Source organism: Bubalus bubalis, chromosome 2 (assembly GCF_019923935.1).
Source record: "Bubalus bubalis isolate 160015118507 breed Murrah chromosome 2, NDDB_SH_1, whole genome shotgun sequence".
NCBI lineage: Eukaryota > Metazoa > Chordata > Mammalia > Artiodactyla > Bovidae > Bubalus > Bubalus bubalis.
In genome coordinates this window covers 10,939,226-10,964,384 of record NC_059158.1, presented here as the reverse complement: position 1 = coordinate 10,964,384, position 25,159 = coordinate 10,939,226, and the positions used below count along the sequence as shown (strand labels likewise).

The 25,159-nt window shown below is 43.6% G+C and overlaps 1 protein-coding gene across 5 annotated transcripts in view; it reads left to right on the top strand.

The window, feature by feature from the left end:
- The window catches only part of DTNBP1 (dystrobrevin binding protein 1), a 111,339-nt gene that overhangs the window by 79,781 nt on the left and 6,399 nt on the right, over positions 1–25,159 (top strand). For all 5 annotated transcript variants that reach the window (XM_006057794.4, XM_044927371.2, XM_006057795.4 and 2 more), the window contains one exon: positions 23,619–23,774. In XM_006057794.4, coding sequence (XP_006057856.1) covers positions 23,619–23,774 — 156 coding nt within the window. The remainder of the gene's footprint in view (positions 1–23,618; positions 23,775–25,159) is intronic.

The window sequence follows — 25,159 nt, the reverse complement described above, 5'->3', positions numbered from 1 at the left end:
GAGGCAAACCTTGATGGCCGAGCATTCCCCTCCTTCCTGCCAGGGGTCCTCTGAGCATTTCTTCACTGCTACTTTTGCAAGTTCCACCATTTGCACTTTTGTGAGACCAACATGAAAATGCCAGTCCCAGCTGGAAAGCGGCAACGTGGAAGCTAGGAGGAGCTCTTCTGTGGTCTCTTGCCCGCGTGCGTGACATGGTCTCTTGCCCACACATGTGACTTTGGAGAGTGGTGGCCGCTTTGTAAGGGTGAGCAGACTCTGGGTTTCTTTTTCACTTTTTTGTTCCTCTCGTTTTCAGTCTCTTCTCACATTTCGCGGGCAGCGTCAGTAATGACCGTGAGAGGATTCTGTATTCTGTCTAAAGAGCAAGTGCATTTTCTCACAACTAGGGAAAGAAAGTTCATATTACAGTGTCTGCCCCCTTTTCTTCTCTCTCTCTCTCTTTTTTTTTTTTTATTACAAATTTCACGCTGGAAAAGCACAGAGAAGCGTTAGAGTCCATGAAAGTCAGATGGAGCTATGCCTTTAAATTGCTAATTTGGTTGGTGTAGAGTCAAGGGTGAAGATATTACTGTTTTCTAGAGTAAGACGATTGTGTTAGGTTGGCAAAATTTTGTGCTTTGTATTAGGGGAGAACACATAGCGGAAAACTGTGTTTGTAGAATAAACCAGTTTTAAATGATGTGTTCAGAAAAATGGGCTTCCCTGGTGGCTCAGACGGTAAAGCGTCTGCCTGCAATGCGGGAGACCTGGGTTTGATTCCTGGGTCGGGAAGATCTCCTGGAGAAGAAAATGGCAACCCACTCCAGCACTCTTGCCTGGAAAATCCCATGGATGGAGGAGCCTGATAGGCTACAGTCAATGGGGTCGCAAAGAGTTGGACACGACTGAGCGACTTCACTTTCACTTTCAGAAAAATGAGTACTTAGAGCCTCATGGTGGAGAGCCCTCGACTGAGATCAGAAACCCCCCTCCTCTTTCTGGGCTGCTGCTTGGATTAGGAGAGAAAATTAGAAGGTGTTGCTGCTGATTGGCAAACGGACTTGCATGTTCTCATGTCCAAGTAACTCCTTGGAGTGGCTGCTTTCCTCCTCCTCCCTGACATGCATCTTTTGAGCATTTGAGTGGAATGCTTGCTGAGGGCCGTGCTCTCTGTGCCAGAAGATGCTTATTTCTGTGCTCATTGGAGAGCGCAACTGGGCTTCCCCCCGTAGCTCAGGGGTAAAGAAGCCGCCTAGTGCAGGAGACACAGGTTCGATTCCTGGATCGGGAAGATCCCCTGAAGAAGGCAATGGCAACCCATTCCCAGTATTCTTGCCTGGAGAATCCCATGGACAGAGGAGCCTGGCGGGCTGCAGTCCAGGGGTTTGCAAAGAGTCAGTCAGAAATGAGCATGGATACGTTGGAGAGCATGACAGTGGATTCACTTCTAATAATTTTTGGTGAAAGCACTACGCTCCGAGCAGAATGAGATCCACAGTATGAGATACCCCACGTTGTACGAGTGATGTATCTGCATCTTCCCTTGGGTCCTGGGAGCCGGACACCTGCCTCCCCTCACCTACTTAATTTCCTCTGTCTCATGGGCCTTGGGTTCCCCCACACAACCCCCTCAGGGCTTGAAGTGATGCTGGTTCCCTTAGTGAACACCCGTGCTTGTTGTTCTTGCTGTCTACTCTCTGTGCACCCTGGGATGTGCCCACCAAGGAAGAGCCCACCAGTGCTGGCATCCCCTGCCGCTGATGCAGCACCTGGCACCCACCAGGCCCTCAGCCTGTACTCACAGGAGGGAGGGAGGGGGACAGTCATCCATTTATGCACCATCTCTGTCTTCTCTGACTTTCTGTTTTTGTGATGAGGCGGTCTCCATGGGTTCTGCTTTGGTGTATGTGCTCAGATTCTGGAGAACGGTGGGCTTCTCCAGAGACGAGCTCTCTTTGAAGTGCTTAACCACGTGGGTTTGTCGTTTTTCTGTTGTGAAGACATTTTTAGCAATAGCGACAGACTCTCTTTTATGCTTTAAAATAATGCTGAGAACTTGTATTAACTGCGTAGAGGAGAAGAAACTGTTTATGGAGTGACCATTCTGTTTCTCACTTTTAAGAATTTTGCAGAGTTGACTTTTTTTGGATGAGTGTTTTTGTGATTTCTGTTTTCATTTCTTTTGGGTAAACTTCTAGGATGGTGAGTGCTTGCTCATGGTCGTATGTGTTTAGTTTTTTTAAAAACTGCCACACTCTTTTGAAAGTGGCTCTTCTGTTTTTCATCCCACCATCAAATATGTGAGAGTTTCCGTTGCTCCACATCCTTATCAACACTTATTTTTATCCACTTTCTAAATTTTAGCCATTTTAGTGAGTATGTAATATGGCAGGGTTTTGGGGGGCAGTTTTAATTTGCACTTCCTTATTACTAGTAATATTCAACATCTTTTAACATGCTTATTTACCATTAGGATGTCTTCTTTGATAAAGTGACTCTTCAAATCTTATGCCCTCTTTTAATTTCAATATTTATTTATTTATTCAGTTGGGGTTTGGATTTTTTCCTGAAATATAGTTGACTTACAGTGTTGTGTTAGTTTCAAGTTTACAGCAAAGTAATTCAGTTGTGCGTATCTACATATTGTCCCTAAGTCATGTCCGACTCTTTGCAACCTCATGGATTGTACCCCGTCAGGATGCTGTGTCCTCCACTGTCTCCTGGAGCTTGCTCAGATTCATGTCCATCGACTTGGTGTTGCTGTATAACCATATCATCTTCTGTCGCCCCCTTCTTCTTTTGCCTCCAATCTTTCCCAGCGTCAGGGTCTTTTCCAATGAGGGGGCTCTTTGCCTCAGGTGACCAAAGTATTAGAGCTTCAGCCTCAGTCCTTCCAATGAATATTCAGGGTTGATTTCCCTTAGGGTTGACTGGTTTGATCTACTTGCAATCCATGAGACTCTCAAGAGTCTTCTCCAACACCACAATTCTACATAAATATATATTCTTTTTTCACATTTTCTTCCATTATAGGTTATTACAAGATAGTTAACATCACTTCCTCCAAAGTTGACTCTTTATGATGACTTATATTAAAAGCTCATTAGCATTGACTTGCTCAGACATGTTACTGATTTGATGAACCAAATTCTTGAATTTATAAAAACCTTTGCTTTAGTTTTCTCTTATTCTGTACCATGTATCAGACATTTCCTATATGGTAGCAGGATGGAAACTTCGGGTATTGAAACTAGACTATAAAATATACCTGGGAAAAAATAGTCTGAGTTAAAAACAAACAAATGAAAACTGGTAACTTTGCTCCAGAGAGGACATACAAAGCGTAATCCTTAAAGCACACATTCTGGTTTAGCCCAGGCTATGTGTACCTCTTGGGCACTGGAGCCGGTGATTAAGAGCACGGAATCTGGCACCACTCGGAGTGCTCCCTGGGCATGTTATGTAACCTCTGAGCCTCCGTTTCCTCTTTGAAAGATGAAGATGAGAACAGGACCTACATCCGTGAATTGCTGTGAGGACTAACTGAGTTGGTACATGCTCCGGGCTTTCAGCGGTGCCTGCGTTTACATAAGAGTTAGCTGCTGTCATTACAGAGATGAGGCAGATAGAATAGTGACCTGTTTTCCATTATTTGCTCTCTCTGTGTTGTACTTGAAAGGCTCAGTGATACAGAAAAAGGGAAGAATCAAGTCCAGACCTCTCTGTGTTACAGAGCTGAGTTTCCGCGCGTCATAAGTACAGAAGCGGTTGTCAGCAGTTCAGCACACGGGCTGGGTTTGCATCCTTGCATCACTCACAGCTGCTTATCCTTGGCAAAGTGACTTAACCTCTGTTTGCTTACCTATAAAATGGGAATAATAGCGGTACCTATCTCATAGGGCTTTTATGAGAATAAGTGAAATAATAATAGTACCAGCCATGTAATAAATTTGGAATAATGTTAAGCTCTTTCTAATTATGAGTTTGTATTAATCATAATTCTTATTGATGGGACTCGTAGTGCTCCATTTTTGATTAGCCATGGGCTTCCTCTCTAAATGAAAACAGAGGTGACGCTCTGTAGATTAAGGTAACTGTTCACATGCAAATATGAATTGGCCATTTTTATCATAAGTGTATCTTCAGGACTCAAACTTTGGTTTTAGAAACAGTTTAACAAATGTGTGTTAGTAAGATTAAACTAGAGTATTAAAATAGTTTTTAGAAAAATGTCTTGAAATTACAATATGAAAACTAACAAAATATTTTGAGTTCTAGAACGAGCTACTAACTTTTGAGATTTATAGATTTATTCTCTCATCCCTCATCTATTCTGCTCCTGTCAAGTCCAAGTGCAAGATGTAAAGATGAATAGGATTTCATGTGTGCTCCCATCAGGAAATTCACAGCGTAGCTGGGAGACAGCGGCTGCGGGACCAGGAGTGAACTGTGGGGTCAGCGCGGGCTGCTGCGGGGTTCTAGGGGTGCCTGCCAGATAGGGAAGGGCGCCCAGAGGAAGGCTGTCAGACTTCCTTGCAGTCATGTGGCACTAAGCTTGTGGCATTCTGGGCACCTGTCTTGTGAGTACGCACTGATCTTGAAAAAGATCCCACATGGCTACTGAAACCCCAGGAGCGGTACTTGCAGGGCAACTAGGAGGGGGACAGCGGAGGGGACGAGGGGAGGGAGGCTTCTTCACGGATCAGTGGTTTACAGTCTTTAAAGGGAGTACAGTGAGGTTTAATGTGACAGGTAATAGACCCTATCATCTCTTAATTTAGATTGACAGTTCTTTGAATAAATTTGAACTGGGACTAGCTGAAATCCTTCGTTTGACCAAGTAGACAGTTAAATGAATTATTATGCTCCCCCCACCCCCTTTTTGTTAGGGAAATTATCAAACATGTACAGAATAGAGTATGGTGAAAGTCCACGTCCCCATCGCCCTGCCTCAGGACCAACACACAGCCCGTCCTTTGAAAACAAATGCCCTTATGTGGTATAATTTCTTCCATTAGTATCAGTGTATACCTCTAAAAAGTAAGGCTTAACCCCAACACCATTATCATACCTAAAGTAATTATAACTTCCTAGTACCATTAAGATAGAAAGATGTTGTAATGTTAGTTTTTTAGGTTAATAAGTGAAATAAAAGTTTCACTTATTAATGGAATAGTTTAAGTCATATATCTCTGTATGTACATGCTGCTGCTGCTGCTAAGTCGCTTCAGTCGTGTCCGACTCTGTGCGACCCCATAGACAGCAGCCCACCAGGCTCCTCTGTCCATGGGATTCTCCAGGCAAGAACACTGGAGTGGGTTGCCATTTCCTCCTCCAATGCATGAAAGTGAAAAGTCAAAGTGAAGTCGCTCAGTTGTGTCTGACTCCTAGCGACCCCATGGACTGCAGCCCACCAGGCCCCATCTGTCCATGGGATTCTCTAGGCAAGAGTACTGGAGTGGGGTGCCATTGCCTTCTCCACTGTATGTACATATATCTCTGTAATACCTAGTTTACTAATTTCTAGTTTACTAAAAGTATGCTTTTGAACTATTCTCTATTTGCATATTGTCTCATATTCAGTTCACAGACTGTCTTAGTTCACATTAAAATATTATTTTATCCAGAAACTTTAACCCTCTTTAAGTGGAAATTTACAAAAGTCTGTGAACATAGTCGGCTTATGTAAGGTACTCCAACAAAGAACAGAGTAATCACTTTATAGAGTGTTTACTCCACAAACAGAATCAGCATGTCTCAGGGATCTGTTGGAAGGGGAAAGAATTTGTAAACTTTTTTATCTGCCAGTGAGCACCCTGGTTTAGAGGGTGGAGTTTTTGGTGCTTGCCCAGAGAGGAAGCAGTGGGCAGGTGCAAAAATAGGGCATTGTTATGGCAGTGAGTTCATTGTCCTTACACAGCTGATGAAGTAACACATTTGCAGGTTCCTCTGCTTCATCCTCCCTTTGTTCTCTTGGGCAATGAGATTAGGCTAATGAGCAGATTTCTGCTGTTTTAATAATAATTTTTCAAAAGTTGGCCATAAATGTCACACAAAAATGCCAGTAGTGTCCCCCATTTGCTATTTCAAGTTGCTGCATGTGCTACCCTGTGAAACATAGCTAAACACCTGCGTGTCCTTGTTTAGCAGCAAAGGAGTAACAACTCTTTCCACCTTAAAAATTTTGTTATTAATTCTATTGCTACAAATATGTAGAATTGACTTTTTAATGAAGAGAAAAGAATATTTTGGTTATTAATACTCTACTCAGTACATCAAATAAAAATGTGAGATAGCCAAAGAAAGCATTCTGTACATCACAGTGCATTTTTGAATGGAGCTGGTTTTTGCAGAAAAGTGATTTAAATCCTTGTTTCGGTAAGCCTTTATTAGAAAATAGGAAATTCATTTTCATGGGAGTGCCTCTCAGCAGGCTGTGAGTTGTGTTTTTCTTTTGGCTTCTGCATCAACTTCAAATTTTAGTTTATTCCCACGAGATTATTGTTAGTAAATCAGGAATTGATTTAGTCGATCTCTAAGTCAGAGTAGGTCACAATACCAAAATGTGATTTGATGAAAGTATGCAATGTAGGAGACCCGGGTTCCATCTCTGGGTCAGGAAGATCCCCTGGAGAAGGGAATCTTACCTTGGAGAAGGCTGCCCACACCAGAATTCTTGCCTAGAGAATTCCATGGACAGAGGAGCCTGGCCAGCTGCAGTCCATGGGGTCACAAAGAGCCACTAACACTTCCACTTTTGGGCTGCCTACCAATGCAGATTAGACATAAGAGGTGTGAGTTCGATCCCTGGTCGAGAAGATCCCCTGGAGGAGGGCATGGCAATCCACTCCAGTACTCTTGCCTGGAGAATCCCATGGACAGAGGAGCCTGGCGGGCTGCAGTCCATAGGGTCGCACAGAGTTGGACGCGACTGAAGCGATTTAGTATGCGTGCATGGAAAGACTATAGCCCACGTGTTTTACTTTTAGATTTTTTAATTAAAAAATTAATTATTTGAATTTAAATTACCTTTGTGTTCAAATATATCTTATGGAAAGTGAAATCAGGCTCTTTGGAGATGATATAGCTGGTTTGGCTTTCTGTTTCTGATTAACTGTCTTATTTAAAACATCGAAGTAAAACCAAATCGATCATTTGCATATCAGTATCTATGAAGGTTATCCAAATAAAAATAAGGTTTTTAAAAGGTAAATTTCTGTTATAATCAGTGTTTGCTGGTTCAACAAAGACTTGTGCCTGTTTCTTCGCTAAGCTTGGGGAAGTTGAAGTTGAAAAGATTCTTACCTTCAAGGAGCCGATAGTCTAGTAGGAAGAGAGAGAAAAATAGTAAGACAGGGTGTGCAAATGTATTTGGAACAGAAGGGAATCCCTAAGTTGTCTCAAGGCTATTGGGAAACGTACTTGGAAGCCTAGGTTAATGGCTGTTTTATTCTGTAAACCTTAACAAAAAGTAAATACTAGCATCCACTTGTCGATTGCCCGCTATGTGCTTGGCACTCTGCTTGTCAGCAGGTTCACGTGTCAGTGTGTGCATGTTCATATAATAAGTGTATGCACATATGTGTACACACACAATATACATGCACATTACAGACAGACACATGAGAGATGGGAGAGATGCCCTCATGGAGGGTGATCCGGCAGGAAGAGACAGGCAGTTCACAAGCAATGACCATCATTATCACAGGGACAGAGTTTAGACTGGTGAGGCGGGTGGAAAGGATGACTATCGTCTGAGCCAGAAGAACGAGAAGGAGAAAACCAATATGAATAAAGGAGGGGGAAGAAATTTCTAGCAGCAGGAACCATGTGTTCAGCGGTTACAAGGAAGTAAAGAACTTGGCAGGTGTGAAGATTGCCAGAGGCTGGAGCCACCGCAGAAGCCAGACCCCAGAACATCTTACAGAGAATTCAAAAGAGTTTGGATTTCATTTGTACTGCAAGGGAAGGCCGACAGAGTAAGTAGCAGGTGTGTGTATCCAGGGAAAGGAGTAACATCGGATTCATAACTTAAAAAGATGACTCTTAGTGAGTATGTGGGGAAATGACTGTTGTTTTCTGGTTAGGCACATGGGAAGGGTTAAGTTAAGAAGCAGAGGCCAGATAGAAGGATGAGGGATGGGATTAGGATGGAGACTGTGGGGATGGAAGAGACAAAAGTGGATTCCCGGGATATTTTGGAAGCAGAATTAACAGAATTTGGAGTAACTAGATATTGGAGAGAGTGGGCAGCTTTGTCATCTTCTCAGAAATAGGAAGACTGAAATAGGTCCTTTGGAACTGCCAACATGCGGACCATTGGTCCCCATGAGGAGAGCCGCTTCAGTGGCGTGAAGGGGACGTGAGCCATGTTGGACACGTCTTGTTAATTCTCAAAGCAGCCTTAGCGGCCTTGTCCCTGTTTTATGAATTTGAAAGGTTTGAAAGTGACTTTCCAGAATTACCCAGCTAGTAAGTGGTGAAGCAGGCGTTTGAACACTGTCCTCTTGAGCTCAGAGGCTGTGCTCTGTCCACTCTGTTAGGCTGCCTTGTACAGGACTTGTATGTTCCCGTCAGGTCATTTTGATTTGAACATGTCCACTGACTAACGATGTTGAGCAGCTTCTCATGCGTTTATTAGCCATTCATGTTCCTTTGATTAAATGACTACTGAAATATTATGCCCATTTCTTAACTAGGTTGTCTTATTGAGTTGAAAGAGTTCTGTATTTTGGATACAAGCTCTTTATCAGATATGTGATTTGCCAATATTTTCTTCCAGTTTGCGGTGGTTCATTTCCTTATTTATTTTGAAGCACTAAAGTTTTTTAATTTTGGTGAAGTCTCTTTTATCGAAAAAGAAAAAATTGTAATGAATTGTGCTTTTGTTGTCATATCTAGGAATTCTTTGCCAGAGTTGAGGCCATGAGACTTTATTCTCTTCTAGAAGTTTTATCATAGGGTGGGTTTCACTTAATTGTGGAGGTCACGGAATCCTTCTGGGAGGAAGTGGTACTTAGGCTGAGGTCTGGAAGCTGAGTAGGAACTAAAAGGGGAGGGGAGAGATCCCAGCAAGAGGAATAGCATGTGCAGAGCTGAAGTCTGATGAGATTGTGTCAAGTTTGAGGAAGCAGAGGAAGGAGACCATTTGGGCTGGGGGCAGGGAGTGGTTCGTGTGAGACTGGAGAGGTGATGTGGTCGTTCAGGTCCTGTGAAGCAGGGGTGTCCAGAGGCTTTCATTAGGCAGGCAGTGACATGACCATGTTTGCTATGCAGAATAGCATAGCTACTATGGCTACACTCTGGCTACTGTGCAGGAAAGGACTGGAAGAGGGCTGTTGAAGATCTGACTGACCAGCTAGGAGGCTCTTGACCAGCTAGTGAGAAACGGTAGTAGCTTGGACCCAGGCGAAGTGGGAAAATGTGGGCTTACCTGCCTTGAATTCTGCATGGTCGAGCTTCCCAACCAGGAGGTTATAATAAAGCACGAGTAAGCCAGTGTCTGTGGCTTCTACTCTGTTCCCTAGCAGACACCTCTTCTGGGTTCTGTTTGTTGGATTTTCTTTACCAGAAGGAGATAGTCCTAATACAGCCCACATACAGCAATTTAGTTTGAACGTTTTCACTGCTTTTCTGCCACTTCACAAGGCTTTGGAAAAAAATTAAAAGCAGGTTACTTATTCATTCCTATGTCCATTTCATTAAAAAAACAAGTACTTATTAAACGCTGCACACACATAAGATCAAGTCCCTTTGTTGTAGAAAAGTGGCTTATAATCTAGAGTTGAGTAGTCTCAGATGGACCCTCCTGTACTGTTAATTCAGGAAGTTATCAGGGGAAATGTGACTGCGTCTGATGAATATGAGAGAACAATCGCAGTGCCACAAACTGTGAGCTCCAACCCACTAAATCAACAAAAGAGGATTGTGAGACGTTTTCAGGGACTAGAGTATCAACTTGAACTCGGAACTTTTATTTTAGTTCTAAGATATGAAATGTGGAAGAATCTTTTCTTTGATTTTTCCAGAGTGTCCTTTAATTGACTCAGTGAATTAATAGAAGCAAATTACTATTTCTCAAAGGGATTACCAAAAAGTCAAATTCATATTATCTTTCAAAATACAACAGAAAGCACTGGGATTTCTAGCCTGATGGTAAGAAGTATCTTACTCAGAAAACTAAAACGTATAGATTTTTTCTACATGCTTCCATTCTGTCTGTGAAATTGATACCTGTGAACAAATTTCCTCTTCTACAATTTCCTGAAGTGTACAGAGAATCCAAAGCTTCTCTTGACTTCAGTTATAGAGAAAGAGAGGTAATTAAATGCTGCTATAAAGAAGGAAAGACAGTGTGATGTTGAAATCCTTTTGCAGGTCATTTTAGCTTCTTAAGGGCATACATGGTAAATGGAGGACCTTTTAGACCCTCAAAATTTAGCGATTCTAGGAAATTTGAAAATATTGCATCTCATGTGCATACCCATGACGGTAAATGGGAAAGAATTAGGATTAAGAAGGGGCTTAAAAAAAAAAAGTCATAGGAAATGAACTATCAGATTCTGGGACACGTAGGTTTTTATAAGCAAATTTAAGTATTGGCAAAGCTGTCTGAACTGAAAAGGCAGAGCTACCCGTTGCCAAGAGCATCGTCATTAATTGCCTTGACCATGAAGGATCAAAGTCCCCCTGTGTACAAGAGAAGGCAGATATAGGGCAGAGAAAGGCCTGGACAGTTTGTGGCAAAGTGCTGATCGGATCACTCTTCTGTGTCTCTGGAGTGCTCTGTGGTTCCATCTTGCCCAACTGAGAACAGAATGGATATGTATCTGTATGGTGCCATCACATGTAATATGAAGTTTGTGTTTTTAAGGGTTTAAAAATCTTATATGTCTATCCAAGGCCTTAGTTTATATGCTAATGTATTCAAAGAATATGGAAACACAGGGCTGTTCCACTATTTCGTATAGTCAATTCAATTTGTATTACTATACCTTCAGGCAGACTTTTTCATAAGATAGCAAGCTTTTGGGGCTTTTTTGGTTGGTTTGTTTGTTTTTCTCCTCTGCTTATGAAAAAATAAAGTGATAACCTGAAATTAGTTCTGTTTTGGTTTAAACTTTCTTGAGTGGGTGTTTCCCGAATGCTGTGCCTTCTTACTCCAATCTTGTAATTAGTCATCCATTTGCTATTTTCACAGTCATTCTTAAGTTCCTACTTTGTACCTAGAACAGGGGAAGTTCCCTAAGAAAACAGTGTTTCTGTGCAGTGGATTGGTGGGCAAGACCTCATTCTAAGGAGTATCCCCATTACGTGGGAAGTTCATGGAGAGCACCCTGTCATGTCACACCCCAGCTTCAGAACGCTCTGGGGCTTGTTTTAGGAGTGGTAGCTCAGCTTATGGACTTTTCTTGAAAAAGAGTAGGCTTCTTATATATCTTTTTTTATTTTTTATTTTATTTATTTATTTTTTGGCTTCTTATATATCTTGCTGCTGTGTTAAGTACATATCATTGAGTACATATAAGGGAATTCCCATAATCTCATGTATATGTTGAACTCTTCATCAAAAGGATAAATATCCTTACGGTTGTATGCCTCTGAATAAACTCAATTCTCTTTCAGTTTCTCAGGCCACTTTCAGTTGTCAGCCCCAAGGGAAAGTTCACTGCATCACTTTGTAAATATGAATTTTGAGGAGTGGCTCAGAGGCTGTATTTTATCAGTCATTTAGGGGTGGCGTTATTTTGGAGTGCCGTTTTTAAAAAATGTTTATTTGTCCGCACCAAGTCTTATTTGCGGCCTGTGGAATCTAGTTCCATGACCAGGGATCGAACCCAGGCCCCCTGCGTCGGGAGTGTGGAGCCCTAGCCACTAAACCACCAGGGAAATCCCTGGAATGCCATTTTTAACGGTTTACAGGATTCTCGGCCAGCTTTTCCATAGTCCTTGGGTAATGGCATTTCTGTATTAAAGTGAATCTTGTTAAGCTCAGCTGGTTTTGAATGTGCGCTGCACTGGTTTTATGGGCCGATCTGACATCACTGTCCACTGCCAGCCCCCGAGAGCCAGCTGCAGGCGCTCCCGCTCGCACTCTTGGCCTTGGTGGCGATGCATGTCTCTTCTCAGCACACATGATGAGATGCCAGGGTTTCCCTTCAGCCGCAGCGCTCTTTCCTGGGCTGCTGTGTCTGTCTCCTGCCTGACTGCGCCTTGAACACCCGGGCTGCTGTGACTGCCTTCCACGCCTCTGCCGGCAAGCAGCCAGTGGGAAGCCTGCTTACCACCCACCTGTGCACGTGCCCCTTTTTCCTGCCAGGGTGGTTCCCAGGTCATCCATCACTCAACCAGGCACTGAGGGCACCAGGTTGAACATGTAGGGAAACTCTCTCCTTATCTCTTAGGGTTAGTACCTACACCCTGAGCATCAGCCTGACAAAAGACAGATTTTTTAAAAATTTGATGGTAGTATTTTAATTTGTATGTGTGCATGGAGGCCTCCATAGAAAAGAAGTGAAGACCCAGAGCAGCAGTTATACCCAGGGGTTTATATACCATTTTAACAAAGGGTGTGATAAACTCAGTTCAGTTCAGTTCAGTCGCTCAGTCGTGTCCGACTCTTTGCGACCCTGTGAATCGCAGCACACCAGGCCTCCCTGTCCATTGTGAAGACGTAACTAGACAAGGAGGGAGAGTTCAGGCTTCCAGAGGTGGCGAACTGTGGGAACGTGTGTGAGGACCTTGTGGGAGACAGGGATCGCTGAGTGAGGTTTGCTGCGCAGACTCCGGTGGCTGCCTTCTCTGTTGATGCATGGAGGGAAAAGGGGGAGCCTGCTTTACAAGTGGAAATTTACACTAAATACTTGCTTTGCACCCTGCTTTCAGAGAGGGGAAGGCCAAAGAGCTTCTCCCACTTCCACTGTTTCTATGTCGCCTTTAGCTGAAGCTGGAAATAATCCCCCTGCCAGGGTGGTGTATTTGGGGGTGGCATACCCACAGCCCTTTAAAAGACATTGTGTCTGCCCTCGAAGAACCTAGTGTCCGGTTAGGGGGACAGAGGGCAAGCGAAACTTAGGCCTTACAGCAGGAAAGAGCGCCTGAAAGTCCCTGCGTTTGTCAGGGGGGCTGCAGTTGAGCTGAGACCCAGAGGTGTGGGGCACCTCTGAGCCAGGGGCCCTATGGGTCACAGGCAGGGCAGGGGAGAACGCGTGGTTGGTTGGAGCCCCAGGATGTTGACTGCAAGTCCTGTGTAACTGGGGAGGCAGTTTCTCAGCCATACCTCCTCAGTAGGGGTCTAGTTTCCAGGCTGTTCTGACGAAGTCCTCACTGTCCATAATGTAGTTGAAGAGAAAACAGGAAGAGCAGAGCATAAGCTAACCTCTGAACACAGTTTTGAATCAAGACAGTGTGTCTCTGACACTTCGCACTTGTCTCTTTCGCTTTCTGGTCCCTCTTTCTGCCAGGCGTTTATTTCCCTCGTGGCCTCCTCCTGAGGCCACCATCACGGCTGCCCTGCCACCGTGCTTTCTTCACGATCATCTGTCTTTCTACCCATTTCCCCCCCATCTGCATGAGCCATTAATCTGAGAGAAGCATTAGGAAGAGAGCAAGCATAAGACACTAATTCACATTAAATTTTGAATGTTGAAATTTTCTAGACACTCCTAAACATAGTATTCTCAACTTTATAAAAGAGAAATGTCAAATATGTGAATCTCTAGTGGTGAAATTTCAGGAAGTAGTTCGAAAGGAAGTGAGGAATTTAGTCTGCTCAGCAGGCTGCCCCATGTGTTGAGCCCCTTCTTCGTGCAGCCTCTTCCTCCGCTCCTGGCCCCTGGGATCTACTCGAGGCCCATCTCCCGCCGTTGCTGCTGCGCCGCCAGCCTGTCTGGGAAGCAGGGAGTCCGTGTCTCATCCCCCCCGTTAGCTGGCTGTACTGAGCTTAGTCGGACTCTTTGCGACCCCAGGGACTGTAGCCGGCCAGGCTCCTCTGTCCATGGGATTCTCCAGGCAAGAATACTGGAGTGGGTTGTCATGCCGTCCTCCAGGGAATCTTCCCAACCCAGGGATTGAACCCAGGTCTCCTGCACTGCAGGCAGATTCTTTACCAGCTGAGCTTCCAGGTGTTGAGGGACTTACAGTGGAAGGAGGGAGGGGACTGAGGTAGCCATTCCTGGTACTAATTTATTCGTTAAGTCACTCATTCATAAGCCTCCAACAGCTCATAACTGAAAGTGATAAATCCCCATTTCTAAAGTATTTTCTGGAATAATGAGGTATGATGGGCTTTCAAGCATGCTGAGATTTGTCACTGACCCTTCCAGGGGCAGAATGTTTCCAACTTGGAGCACAGGAACATGTATAAGAGGCTGATATCCAAAAGCATGTTGAGCTTTGGGTCTCGTGTGGGAACTATTTATAGTTGAAATATATGCATTCTGTTGTAAATATTGTGGGAAATAAAATTCAGAGTCCTTTTAAAAGTGTTCCTGAATTCATAATAGATTTCTGTTGTCATGCATTCTCTCAGTAAATTGTCAATAAAAGTGCACCCACTCTTAAACTTAAAAAGGTTCAAAACCATGGTTCTAGATTATAATTTTACGACTACTTAATTTGAAATGAAGGCAGCGCAAGTGAAAACATGTCTGAAGGTAATTGTTTTGACTATTACTGAGTGTTCTTCAGTGATATTTAGCCTAAAGAAATCTAACATCTGAATTATTCTATCAGCATAGAGAATCCTTATGCTCATGTGTAACATTCCACTGAACCTGATTTTGATCTCCCAGCATTGCACCGTGGAGTGTAGGGAAATGCCTGTCCATTCAGTGGGTGGAGTGTAGGGAAACGCCTGTCCATCCAGTGGGTGTCCCCTCCCCTGTGGACAGGACAGTTCCTAAGGGGGAGGCGGGGTCAGCCCCATGGGAGCCGGATTCCGGTGTTCTGACCTGGGCTGTCGGGGGACAGGAGATGAAGAGCAGTTCCTCAACTTTGCTTTATTCCTGTGTCCTGTTAAAATGCAGATGTCCTGTTAGCTAGCTGTACTGGGAGCTCAACCTGGTGCTCTGCGACCCCCAAGGGGTGGGAAGGAGCGCCAAGAGGGAGGGGACGCACGTAGACTTAATGGCTGGTTCACGTTGTCGTATGGCGGGAACCAACACGATGTTGTGAAGCGGTTTTCCTCCAATTAAAAGTAAATTTTAAACAACGCTGGTGGGAAAGGTAACACAAGCTACTGAGGGCGGAAATGAGCTTCGTTATGTAGATAACTCTTTTATTCTTTAAAAAAATATATGTATTTATTTACTTGACTGTGCTGTGTCTTAGTTGTGGCCTGTGGGATCTAGTTCCCTGACCAGGAATCAAACCCAGACCCCCTGCGTTCGGAGTGCAGAGTCTCAGCCACTGGACCACCAAGGAAGGACCTCTCTTATTCTTTTGGGTTATGGCCTTACTGTGCATCTTCAGAAGTGGTACCCTTAGGTGAAAGTATAGATTTAAAAAATCAGATTGCTTTTTAAGAGTCTTCTTAACAATTCATTTCATGGGAACACTGGTAATGAAAGCGTCTCACCTTTTGTCAGAATTGTTTTTCTATTGGCCAGTATGCAATTGGATAAAACAGTATTTCATCTTTGATAAAATACTGTGCTGAACAGTTTTTTCTGTGAATTGTCTTTTTTCTACTGAAAAGATTTTATTGAGGTCTGAATTTTTTCTAATAGATTGTTGTTGTTTACTGTGGTAAAAATAACGGTCTTTTGCCATTTGTGGCAGCTTTTTCCTCAATCTGTTGTTTCCCTTTTCATTGTATTTTTTTAAACATCCAAGAATGTTTACTGTTCACGTGACTCAGGATCTGTGGATTTCTTCAATACTGTGTAAGGTCCCTTACTTGTAACTTTAAAGATTTAATTTGGTTTTATTTTTATTTTTCCATATGTCATTTTTGGTATTCAGTTATTTAATTCATCTTGTATGCCCTTAAATTGATTTTATAAATAACCAGCTAATTTTCACAATGCCACTTATTGCAAAATGCTTTACTTCCTCATTTGTTCCAAATATATCCTGAATTATATTTGTTTAGCATATGATCAACTCTCTCTTAGGGGTTTTCCATTCCAATAATCAGCCCATCTCTTTTTGTTTTTCATAAAGTTTAAATTGTTGTTTTGTGAAGTGTTTTAAAATCTGGTGGGACCTACCTAGGCTTCCTCACCCCCTCCTTTTAAAAAATACATGATTAAGTTTTGATACCAGAATTACTATGAAAAATCCATCAACTAGCTTTTGATTCTTTCCCATACCCATGGCCTTTGAAAACTTGAAATAATTTGTTTGTCCATTAGATTTTGATATTTAACAGTTTCACTTCTCATGCTAATTTCTGTAACCTGTATTATTTTTAAATCAGATTATTCATTTCATTGATGCTTCAAAATGTGTTAGCCTGTATTTGGGCATGATAGTATGGGGAGGAAAAAAGCTTTCCCCTTATCCTCTTAGGGTCCTTGGCTGAGTCTGAAAATTAAAATGGCAACATCAAGAGAAAAGTATAGAGATTAATGTTAAATTTGACATGATCTTGGGGCCTTCATAAGGAAATGAAGACCTAAAGAAACAGTTAGACTTGAGTGTTTTGAATCCGGTTTGATGAAGAGTGGACATTCGTGGAGAAGTGTCGTTAGGACAGAGGCTGTGAGTGACCTGGAGGAGACTTCGCCTGCGTTTTGGAGTCTTCTCTGTGTCTTGGGGATAAGGATGCTCCTGTCCTGTGGGTACGGGAAGGGAACCCCTCCATGAGGACCTTATGACCCGCTTCAAGGGTGCGAGCTGGGGGCGTCAGAGCAGGCGCCCGCTTCTTTCCTCAGACTCCACATGCCAAGTCCTGAACCCCGACCTCAGTCACGTATTTTTCATCTCTTCTGCCTCTGTTGCCATACCCTTTCATATCTCACTCTGAGTACCTGTTCTTCTTAATTTTTATTTGTCAGAGTTTATCAGTTTTAAACACAGATGTAATGTGACGCTGTGTACGTGAATGTCTAATGGAGATGACGTCTCTGCAAATGGAGAGGACGAGGACCCGCCACCCCTAGGTCAGGTCTGGGTTCAGGACAAAGAGCAGAGGGTCACATCTTTTGTCTCCTGTTGTATGAAGCCCCAAGCCCCTGAGCCAGGGCCTGGTAAGGGATTCCACGGAACGAGAGAATAGCGTTTTCTGCTTCTGAGGGTACTTGTGTCTCATCAGTGAAGAGGACTGAGGAGGAGTCAGGGTTGTTTATGTGTTTTGGCTGCTGCTGGAGACTTTCCTTTTTAGATGACTTTGTAAATATTTCAGAGTTTAGGAGAGGACATTTCTGTCATTTCCATGAATTGTGGCAGCTTCCCCATCCTATATTTACTCTTTTCCATTATATAAATAGTTGTACAGAGTACAAAATCTGAATAAAGTGGATGCACAGAAATAGTTCATCAAGAGCTGTGGTTCTGAGTCTGGTCCTTGGACCAGCAGCAACAGCGCTGCCCTGGAGCTGGTTAGAAATGTCAGTTCTCTGGCCCGACCAGACACTGAGGCACAAAGTCAGTGCTGGAACGCAGCGATCCAGCCGCCTCTGTCGCCAGCCCTCGGGTTGACTTGGATGATACTACAGGCCTACTGTCTCCATCACGCCTTTGAATGAACTCTGTCATAGTTGATTTGATACTTAGACACAAGCAGCTGGTTTGTACTTTGTACTAACAACAACAACAAACTGTGGAGTTTGGAAGGATTCCTATAGCAATATAAACCTTTCCCACCCCCACCCCCAATAATTATTAAGTAGGTCACAACTCTTAAGTAAAATGAAGGAATCTGTCAGATAGGACTTTAAAATTCTAGGAAATTGTTAATAGTTCAATCTGATTTTCTTGAAATGTCACTGTCTTAAAAGGTCCTAAATTCCTTACTGCTAATCCGATTTTCATATAATTTTACACACACACACACACACACACACAAGATAGGATTTGGGAGACTTCTTCCTGCCCCAATCAAAAGTAAGTAAAAATAGAATTATACTGTTTTAAGAGCTGGAAGTGACTTTCTTATGGATATCATCCAACCCTATCCCCTTTTTAACAGATAGGAAATTGGAGGCCTGGAGGGGTGACCAGCAGAGAGCAATAGCCAGGCCAGGGTCTTCTAAGCTGCCTTGTTCCTGCACTAAAAGATAAGGTACAGTTGAGCATGTCTAGCTTCCTGCTTTGAGCAGACCTGGAACACACTGTTTCTGCAGTGTCCCTTTTGCTAATACTCTAGACAGTGGTCATTTCCTTCAGGGTAATTGATAGAAATTTTTTTAAGTGTTCCAGAAGTTTAGATACTAGAATAGTGTTTGTTTCCTGTGACATGGGTTTAGGAAGCAGCTGCTGCAGTAGCTGCTCTGAAGGACTGAACTTGGTGAAGTCTGCTCACCAACTGCCATGGCTTGTCTGAGTTCCTTACTCTGAAAAACCAGTCATTATTCTAAACTGCTACATTTGAGGTAAGAGTTATCATTTATTAGTTGCATGTAAAAGAAACGTGCCATTTGGTTATTGATAAATGTGTGTGCATATGCACACACATGGGTGTGTGGGAGGGAGGGTGAAGAAAAGTTCTGTAAGTCATTTCACCTGCTTTTTAAAAATATGTTGACTTTAACATGCACAGAATTTTTTTCCCCAAAGACTTATTCTGAGGAATAAGGGAAGAGCTCTTATAATACTTTTGAATACTCATAGAAATAATATATGGTATAAATAACTGTAAATCTGTCTTGGAAACTAATTATTGATGAAGGCTGACAGAACACTCTTACAAACTGTAGAAACATAGGGCAGAGAAGTTAGTATTTTAAATGCATGTTTAAAACCTGCCGTTCTAGGACAGTATTAGTTAAAGCTCTTTTTGTCCAATCTGAGACAATTTGCATTCATTTGTTTAAGGTGAGGCAGAAGGTTGGGGAGACTTTAAAAACGGTTGACTGTGCCTTATTGTGAAAACTTATTTGAGATAGAAATAAAAGTTAACTGTTAAATGGTAAAAATACACAAGAGGTGGGGGTTTAAAACTGGAAGGAAATCATGTCTATTTTTGTCTTCATCTAACAAGTCCCCAGTTCCTGTGTAGAATTTTTCTAAAACTAAATGTTTTTCTATTTAAATAATAGCAATTATTGAAAGTAATTAAGAGGAAGTTGAGCCTTGTTTCTGACAGAGAAGGAGAAGGGAAGGAAACGATTCCCTGAGCACACAGTCTGGGTCTCACCAAATGCTGGTGAGGCAAGAGGTCGCCCGGACGCGGGATGGGAGCCACTCTGCAAAAGTTTGGCAGTTCCTCTCAAAACCAAAAGGTACACTCACTCACCATATGACCCAAGAATTACAGTCCCGGGTGTTTATCTCAGATGACTTATTTTCATCTGGAAGCTGGTATACAAACATTCATCGCAACTTCACTCATAATATCCAGGTGTCCTTCAGTGGGTAACTAGTCAAACTTAACTGTGGTCCCCCCCAACCATGGACACAGCTCAGCAGCAAAAAGGAACAAGTTATCAACATGAGCAGCTGCTGAGACAAATCAGGGAAATTCCAGCTGAAAAAAGCCAACCTCAGAAGACTATATACCACATGGTTTCATTTATGTAACCTTTATGAGATGACATGATCATAGATTTGGACTAGGGAGGGGAGCGGGGAGGGAGGGGAGGGTGTGATTACCAGAGGGCAGCAGGAGAAGCCTTGTGGTAATAGTAACATCCTGATTGCGGTTATTGGAGCCTGCACAGAGCGCCCCGCCCCGTACACTCACACGCGCACATACATGGCTGGTGAGATCTGAAAGAGCTCTGGGGGTGCACCAGTGCTGTGTGAACGCGGGGCTGCCGGAAGCCCTTTGAATTATGGTTTTCTCTGGGTTATGTGCCCTGGAGGGAGTTGCTGGGTCATATGGTAGTTCTATTTTTGGTTTTCTTAAGGGACCTCTGTACAGTTTTCCATAGTGCCTGCACCAATTCCCATTCCCTTTCTTCGACACCCTCTCCAGCATTTATTGTTTGTAGATTTCTTGATGAGGGCCATTTTGACTGGTGTGAGGTAGTTCTGATTTGCATTGCTCTAATAATGAGCGATGCTGAACATCTTTTTTATGTGCCTCTTGGCCATCTATATGTCTTCTTTGGAGAAATGGCTATTCAGGTCTTCCGCTCACTGTTTCATTGGGCTGTTAGTTTGATATTGAGCTGTATGAGCTGTTTGTATATTTTGAAAATTAATCTCTTGTCAGTTGCTTCCAGGGGTTAAAACTGCACTTCTAATGCAGGGGCATGGGTTTGATCTCTGGTAGGGGAAATAAGATCCTGAACGCCTGCCGTGCAATGCAATGGAAAAAAAAAAAAAAGGATTTTAATTTTATTCTTAGTCTTAATTATTTACATTGAATGAAAAATGTTCTCAATCTTAAAAATAAGTAGCGATTGCCAGAATTTTCCGTATCTCATATTAAATTTTATCGTTTTCTCTTTTAACATTTTTGTATTAAAGAGACTCTCCCTTTTACCAGAGAGGTGTGTCCTGGTTTTCCTTGTATCATCCATTTCCTTCTTCCCAGCAGCCCTGGGCTTTTTCAGTCATTAACACCTTACTGTCTTTTATTATCAGCTCTGTTAAATGGATTTAGTTGTGGAATAAGTTGAAATTGTTCCTGAAATGAACCTGATGGATTTTTTATATTTGATATATTTTGTGCTACCCTTATGCCCCATTAAAACATATAATTGAGAATTGATTATACCATCTTTGCTGGTAATGGGATTTTTTTCCCTTGTTTTGAGAAATTATCCATCTGAAATTGATAGTGGAGGCTAGAATGGAAGTTGCAGTCAGATAAAGCTTGAGCAATGACCTGGAGTTGAAATCAAAGGAGACACGGGCCTGGGCTGATAATGGAATTAAACGATTACTCCTGACTCCTGGTAGAAAAACGGCAGCATCTTTTAATGTTTCGGGTTTTTTTTTTCTTTTTAGTCTTTAAGCTAGTTGTTGAAGTTCTTAAATCTTTGTCAGGTTTTCCCCAGTATAGTAAATGACATCTTAGATGTGAACAAGCGGTCATTTTTCCTTTAGAAAATGTCCTATAATTTATGTCTTCCAATAGTCATTCCCCCAAATTCAGGTGATATTAAACCTCCAGATTTGAAATACTCCCTGTGTCCTTCATCATTTCTCCAGTCCCAAATGCAGTTGTTTCTTGGCAAAAGCTGAACTGATGATTCTAGAACAAACAGCACAATCAGAACACGTTTGCTCAGGCATTAGCTGGGGGTGAATCCTTAGCTGCTGAGCAGGACAGTGATCTTCAGTATCTGCCATGTGCTTTCGTCACGACTGTCCTGAGCGCAGAGCTGGTGTAGAGTAAATGCACTTAGTTCTCAGTGAATCTGGCGTAGAATTCAGCCCTGAGATGTAAAAGGGGCTCTGAAATAAAGTGGGAAATGATGAAGGGAGCTTGGGGCTGTTTCAAATAACTAGGAACATGTCTTAAAACAGTGATTATTTTCCTTTAAGTCATTTTAAGTTTGCTAATCCAACCATCCCCTACCTTTTGCGAGGGCTGGAACGTGATTAGATTTCATTCCAGCATAGAAGACTTAAGATAAAAACTACAGGATGTATCATTCAGAAACATGAGAGAATTGAACTTTTGAGGCAGAAGTCTTGAGAAGAAAGTTTTCAAGTTATGTAATTATATATCTATAGAAAATCTTAAGATAAAAAAGATACTCTTTAATGAAAACCCCTTTGATGATTTCTGCATTGATCTTTGTTTCTGAGCTGCCTATTTTGGAAATTTTTTTTTAAGAGTTATTGAACTTTGTTTGAAGTGTTTGAAGCATACTTAATCTATCCGGGAGTTGACTTATTCTAATGCACTTGGCAGTCTTCAAGCATTTGAGCAGATGGGGTGACGGCTGAAGCGAAACAAGTGAAAAGCATCCTCTCGAATTCCCTTTCCCTCTCACAAGTGCACTCTCAATTCCTTGCACATTTAATTAAGGGTGCTGATAGGTGACTTGTTCTGAAGAGTCTGCACAGGGCTGAGCGCGCTGGGGTGACTCCACGAGTACAGGACGCCGTACTCAGCCAGGTTCTGGTGACACTTCCTATCCTGTCCTTTTCCGAGTAGTAACGCTGGTCATAATATTAGCCGTCAGCTGCTGGTCAATGCTGTGTGCCTGGTGGTTCTCGTGTGGCCTCCTGTTTAATCCCACCAACACCCGTATGAAATAAGTTTCTCTCTCCCTGAGGCCCAGCAAGGCTCAGTCAGTCGTAGCTGGTACTAGACATCCTTGCTTGGATTTCGTGGGAAGCAGAGCCTGAGATGAGGATTTTGCTGCAAGTGGTTTGTTTGGGAGGTGATCCAGGGACGTAGGGGTGAGGGGCCAGGAGGAAATGTCAACAGAGGGATGTGTTGCTGGCTACCACTGCAGCCCCACCAAGATCCCGGAGATGTGTTCAGAATGCCTCCGGAGTTGCCCACCCAGCAGCTGGGAGGTGGGACACAGATGCCCTGACTGCTGCCTCCGTTCCCGGGAACTCCTGGGCTAGGCCGGTTTATAGGTCCCGTGGGCTTGAGAATTGGAAACACGTGAGATGAACCTTGAGTGAAGATCTCGTGGGTGTTCAGATGAGCTCACAGAGAAACCAGAGGTGGGCTAAAGGGGGTTGGTGTGATGTGCAGAAGCATCTGCCAAAAGGGGAAGGGCCCGAGCCAGCCCCGTGCTCTTTCCAAACCATCTCCCTGTGGGGAAAGGGGCGTGTGTCAAGGTGACAGGTAAATGCCGGGGGTGTGCAGTGACTGTCAGTGAGGAGACTGCACATCATCGCCTTTCCCTGTGAGTACAGGCGTCGGGAAGATTGACCTTCCTGTTAGTACTGGTTCGCATTCTTTGCATATATGAAGATCAGGATACAAGAATATCCAGAGAATTCTAAATGTTGACGATGGTAACTGATTAGGGGTTAAAAATATACAGCATTATCAAGTTTTCACAGTATCTGCATAGAGGATCATGGAGCTATGACACAGAGTGTTGAGCATTTATGGAGGGAATGATTAAGGTCCATCCTGTGGGGCCTCGGAGACCACTGTTCACTGCAAATTCTGGTCTTGCTTTTTGGTTAAAATCACTTGGTAACACCATGTAGACTTTCTTAAAGAGTTTTAATTTTTTTATATAACTGACATATAACATTGTAGGAGTTGAAGGTGTACATCATGCTGATTTGACACATTTGTGTTGTACCACGAGGACCAGTGTGGAGTCCGCTCGCACCTCCATCCTGCTCAGACAAGTCAGCACAAGGCTCTGCAAGCTTAGCCCACTCAGCCAAGGGGCTGGTTCGCGGCCAGGTGCTCTTCTCGCAGACCCCGGTGGCCACGCGCTTGCTGTGACCCTGCTTGCTGGGCATCTCCTGTGTGCCGGGCCAAGCTGGGTGAGGTCAAGACAGATGTGCGGGTGGCCACATCAACGACATTGACCTTGCAAGTGGGTATTTATATTCGTTCCCAAATGCTGACCCAGATCTCTCTGCCTCCTCAGCTGAACTCGATGCAGAGCACTCCCAGAAGGTCCTGGAGATGGAGCAGACCCAGCAGCTGAAGCTGAAGGAGCGGCAGAAGTTTTTTGAGGAAGCCTTCCAGCAGGACATGGAGCAGTACCTCTCCACGGGCTACCTGCAGATAGCGGAGAGGCGAGGCAAGTCGGGGAGCCCCCTAGAGGGGGTGCACGTGGGGTGCTGTCCCCAGAGTGGGGCTGGGGTGAGACCTCAGGGGTCTCTTGTTACTACCCCAGAACTCAAAAGTGGGTGCTATCTGCTATTTTTGTCTTGCTGCTGTTTTTGCCTCGCCAGGTAATTCTAGGCTTTCACTGAAGGTAAAATTTGGGATATATATATATTTTTTTTTTAAAAAAAAGCAACAAGAGACAAACAGTAGCCATAAATCTGTAGCACAGACTAATCCCTATTACCATTTGAAAGTAAGTGAAAGTGAAGTCGCTCAGTCTGTCTGACTCTTTGCGACCCCATGGACTATAGTCTATCAGGCGCCTCCATCCATGGGATTGTTCAGGCAAGAATCCTGGAGTGGGTTGCCATTCCCTTCTCCAGGGGATCTTCCCGACCCAGGGATCAAACCCAGGTCTCCTGCATTGCAGGCAGACAGTTTACCATCTGAGCCACCAGGGAAGTCATTTGAGGGTGATGTTTTTGTGTGTATCTAATCTTCCTTCATGCTGCATGGGGATCCTTCCCTGACATTATCAAAAAACCTTTGCAAGAGTTTAAGAGTGGCATCTGCATGGTCAGGATATAGCCTAACAGTTTCCTAATTGGACATTTAAGACCCTTGGCCTCTGTAAGGGGCTTCTCTGATAGCTCAGTTGGTATAGAATCCATCTGCCATGCAGGAGAAAGTGAAGTCACTCAGTCGTGTCCGACTCTTTGCGACCCCGTGGACTGTAGCCTACCAAGCTCCTTCATCCATGGGATTCTTCAGGCAAGAATACTGGAGTGGGTTGCCATTTACTTCTCCATACAGGAGACCCTGGTTCAATTCCTGGGTCAGGAAGATCTGCTGGAGACGAGATAGGCTACTCACTCCAGTATTCTTGGGCTTCCTGGTGGCTCAGCTCGTAAAGAATCTGCCTGCAATGTGGGAGACTTGGGTTCAATCCCTGGGTTAGAAAGATCCCTGTAGAAGAGAACGGCTAAAAAAAAACAAAAACAAACCGGTGCTGTGCTATGCATCTAGATGTGCGAATGCTCATGTCTGTGGAGGGGCCGGCTCCAGAGCAGCGGGCAGTGTGGATAAATGTCCTGGGCTTCCTGGCCTTCCAAACCCCTTGCAAACCCCTGTGCATGCGTGTGTGCCAAGTTACTTCACTCGTGTCCACTCTTTGCAACCCTGTGGACTGTAGCCCACCAGGCTCCTCTAGGTCCATGAAACTCTCCAGGCAAGAATACAGGAGGGTTGCCATGCCCTCCTCCAGATCTTCCCGACCCAGGTATCAAACCCATGTCTCTTATGTCTCCTCCACTGGCAGGCGATTCTTTGCCACTGGTGCCACCGGGGAAGCCCCGC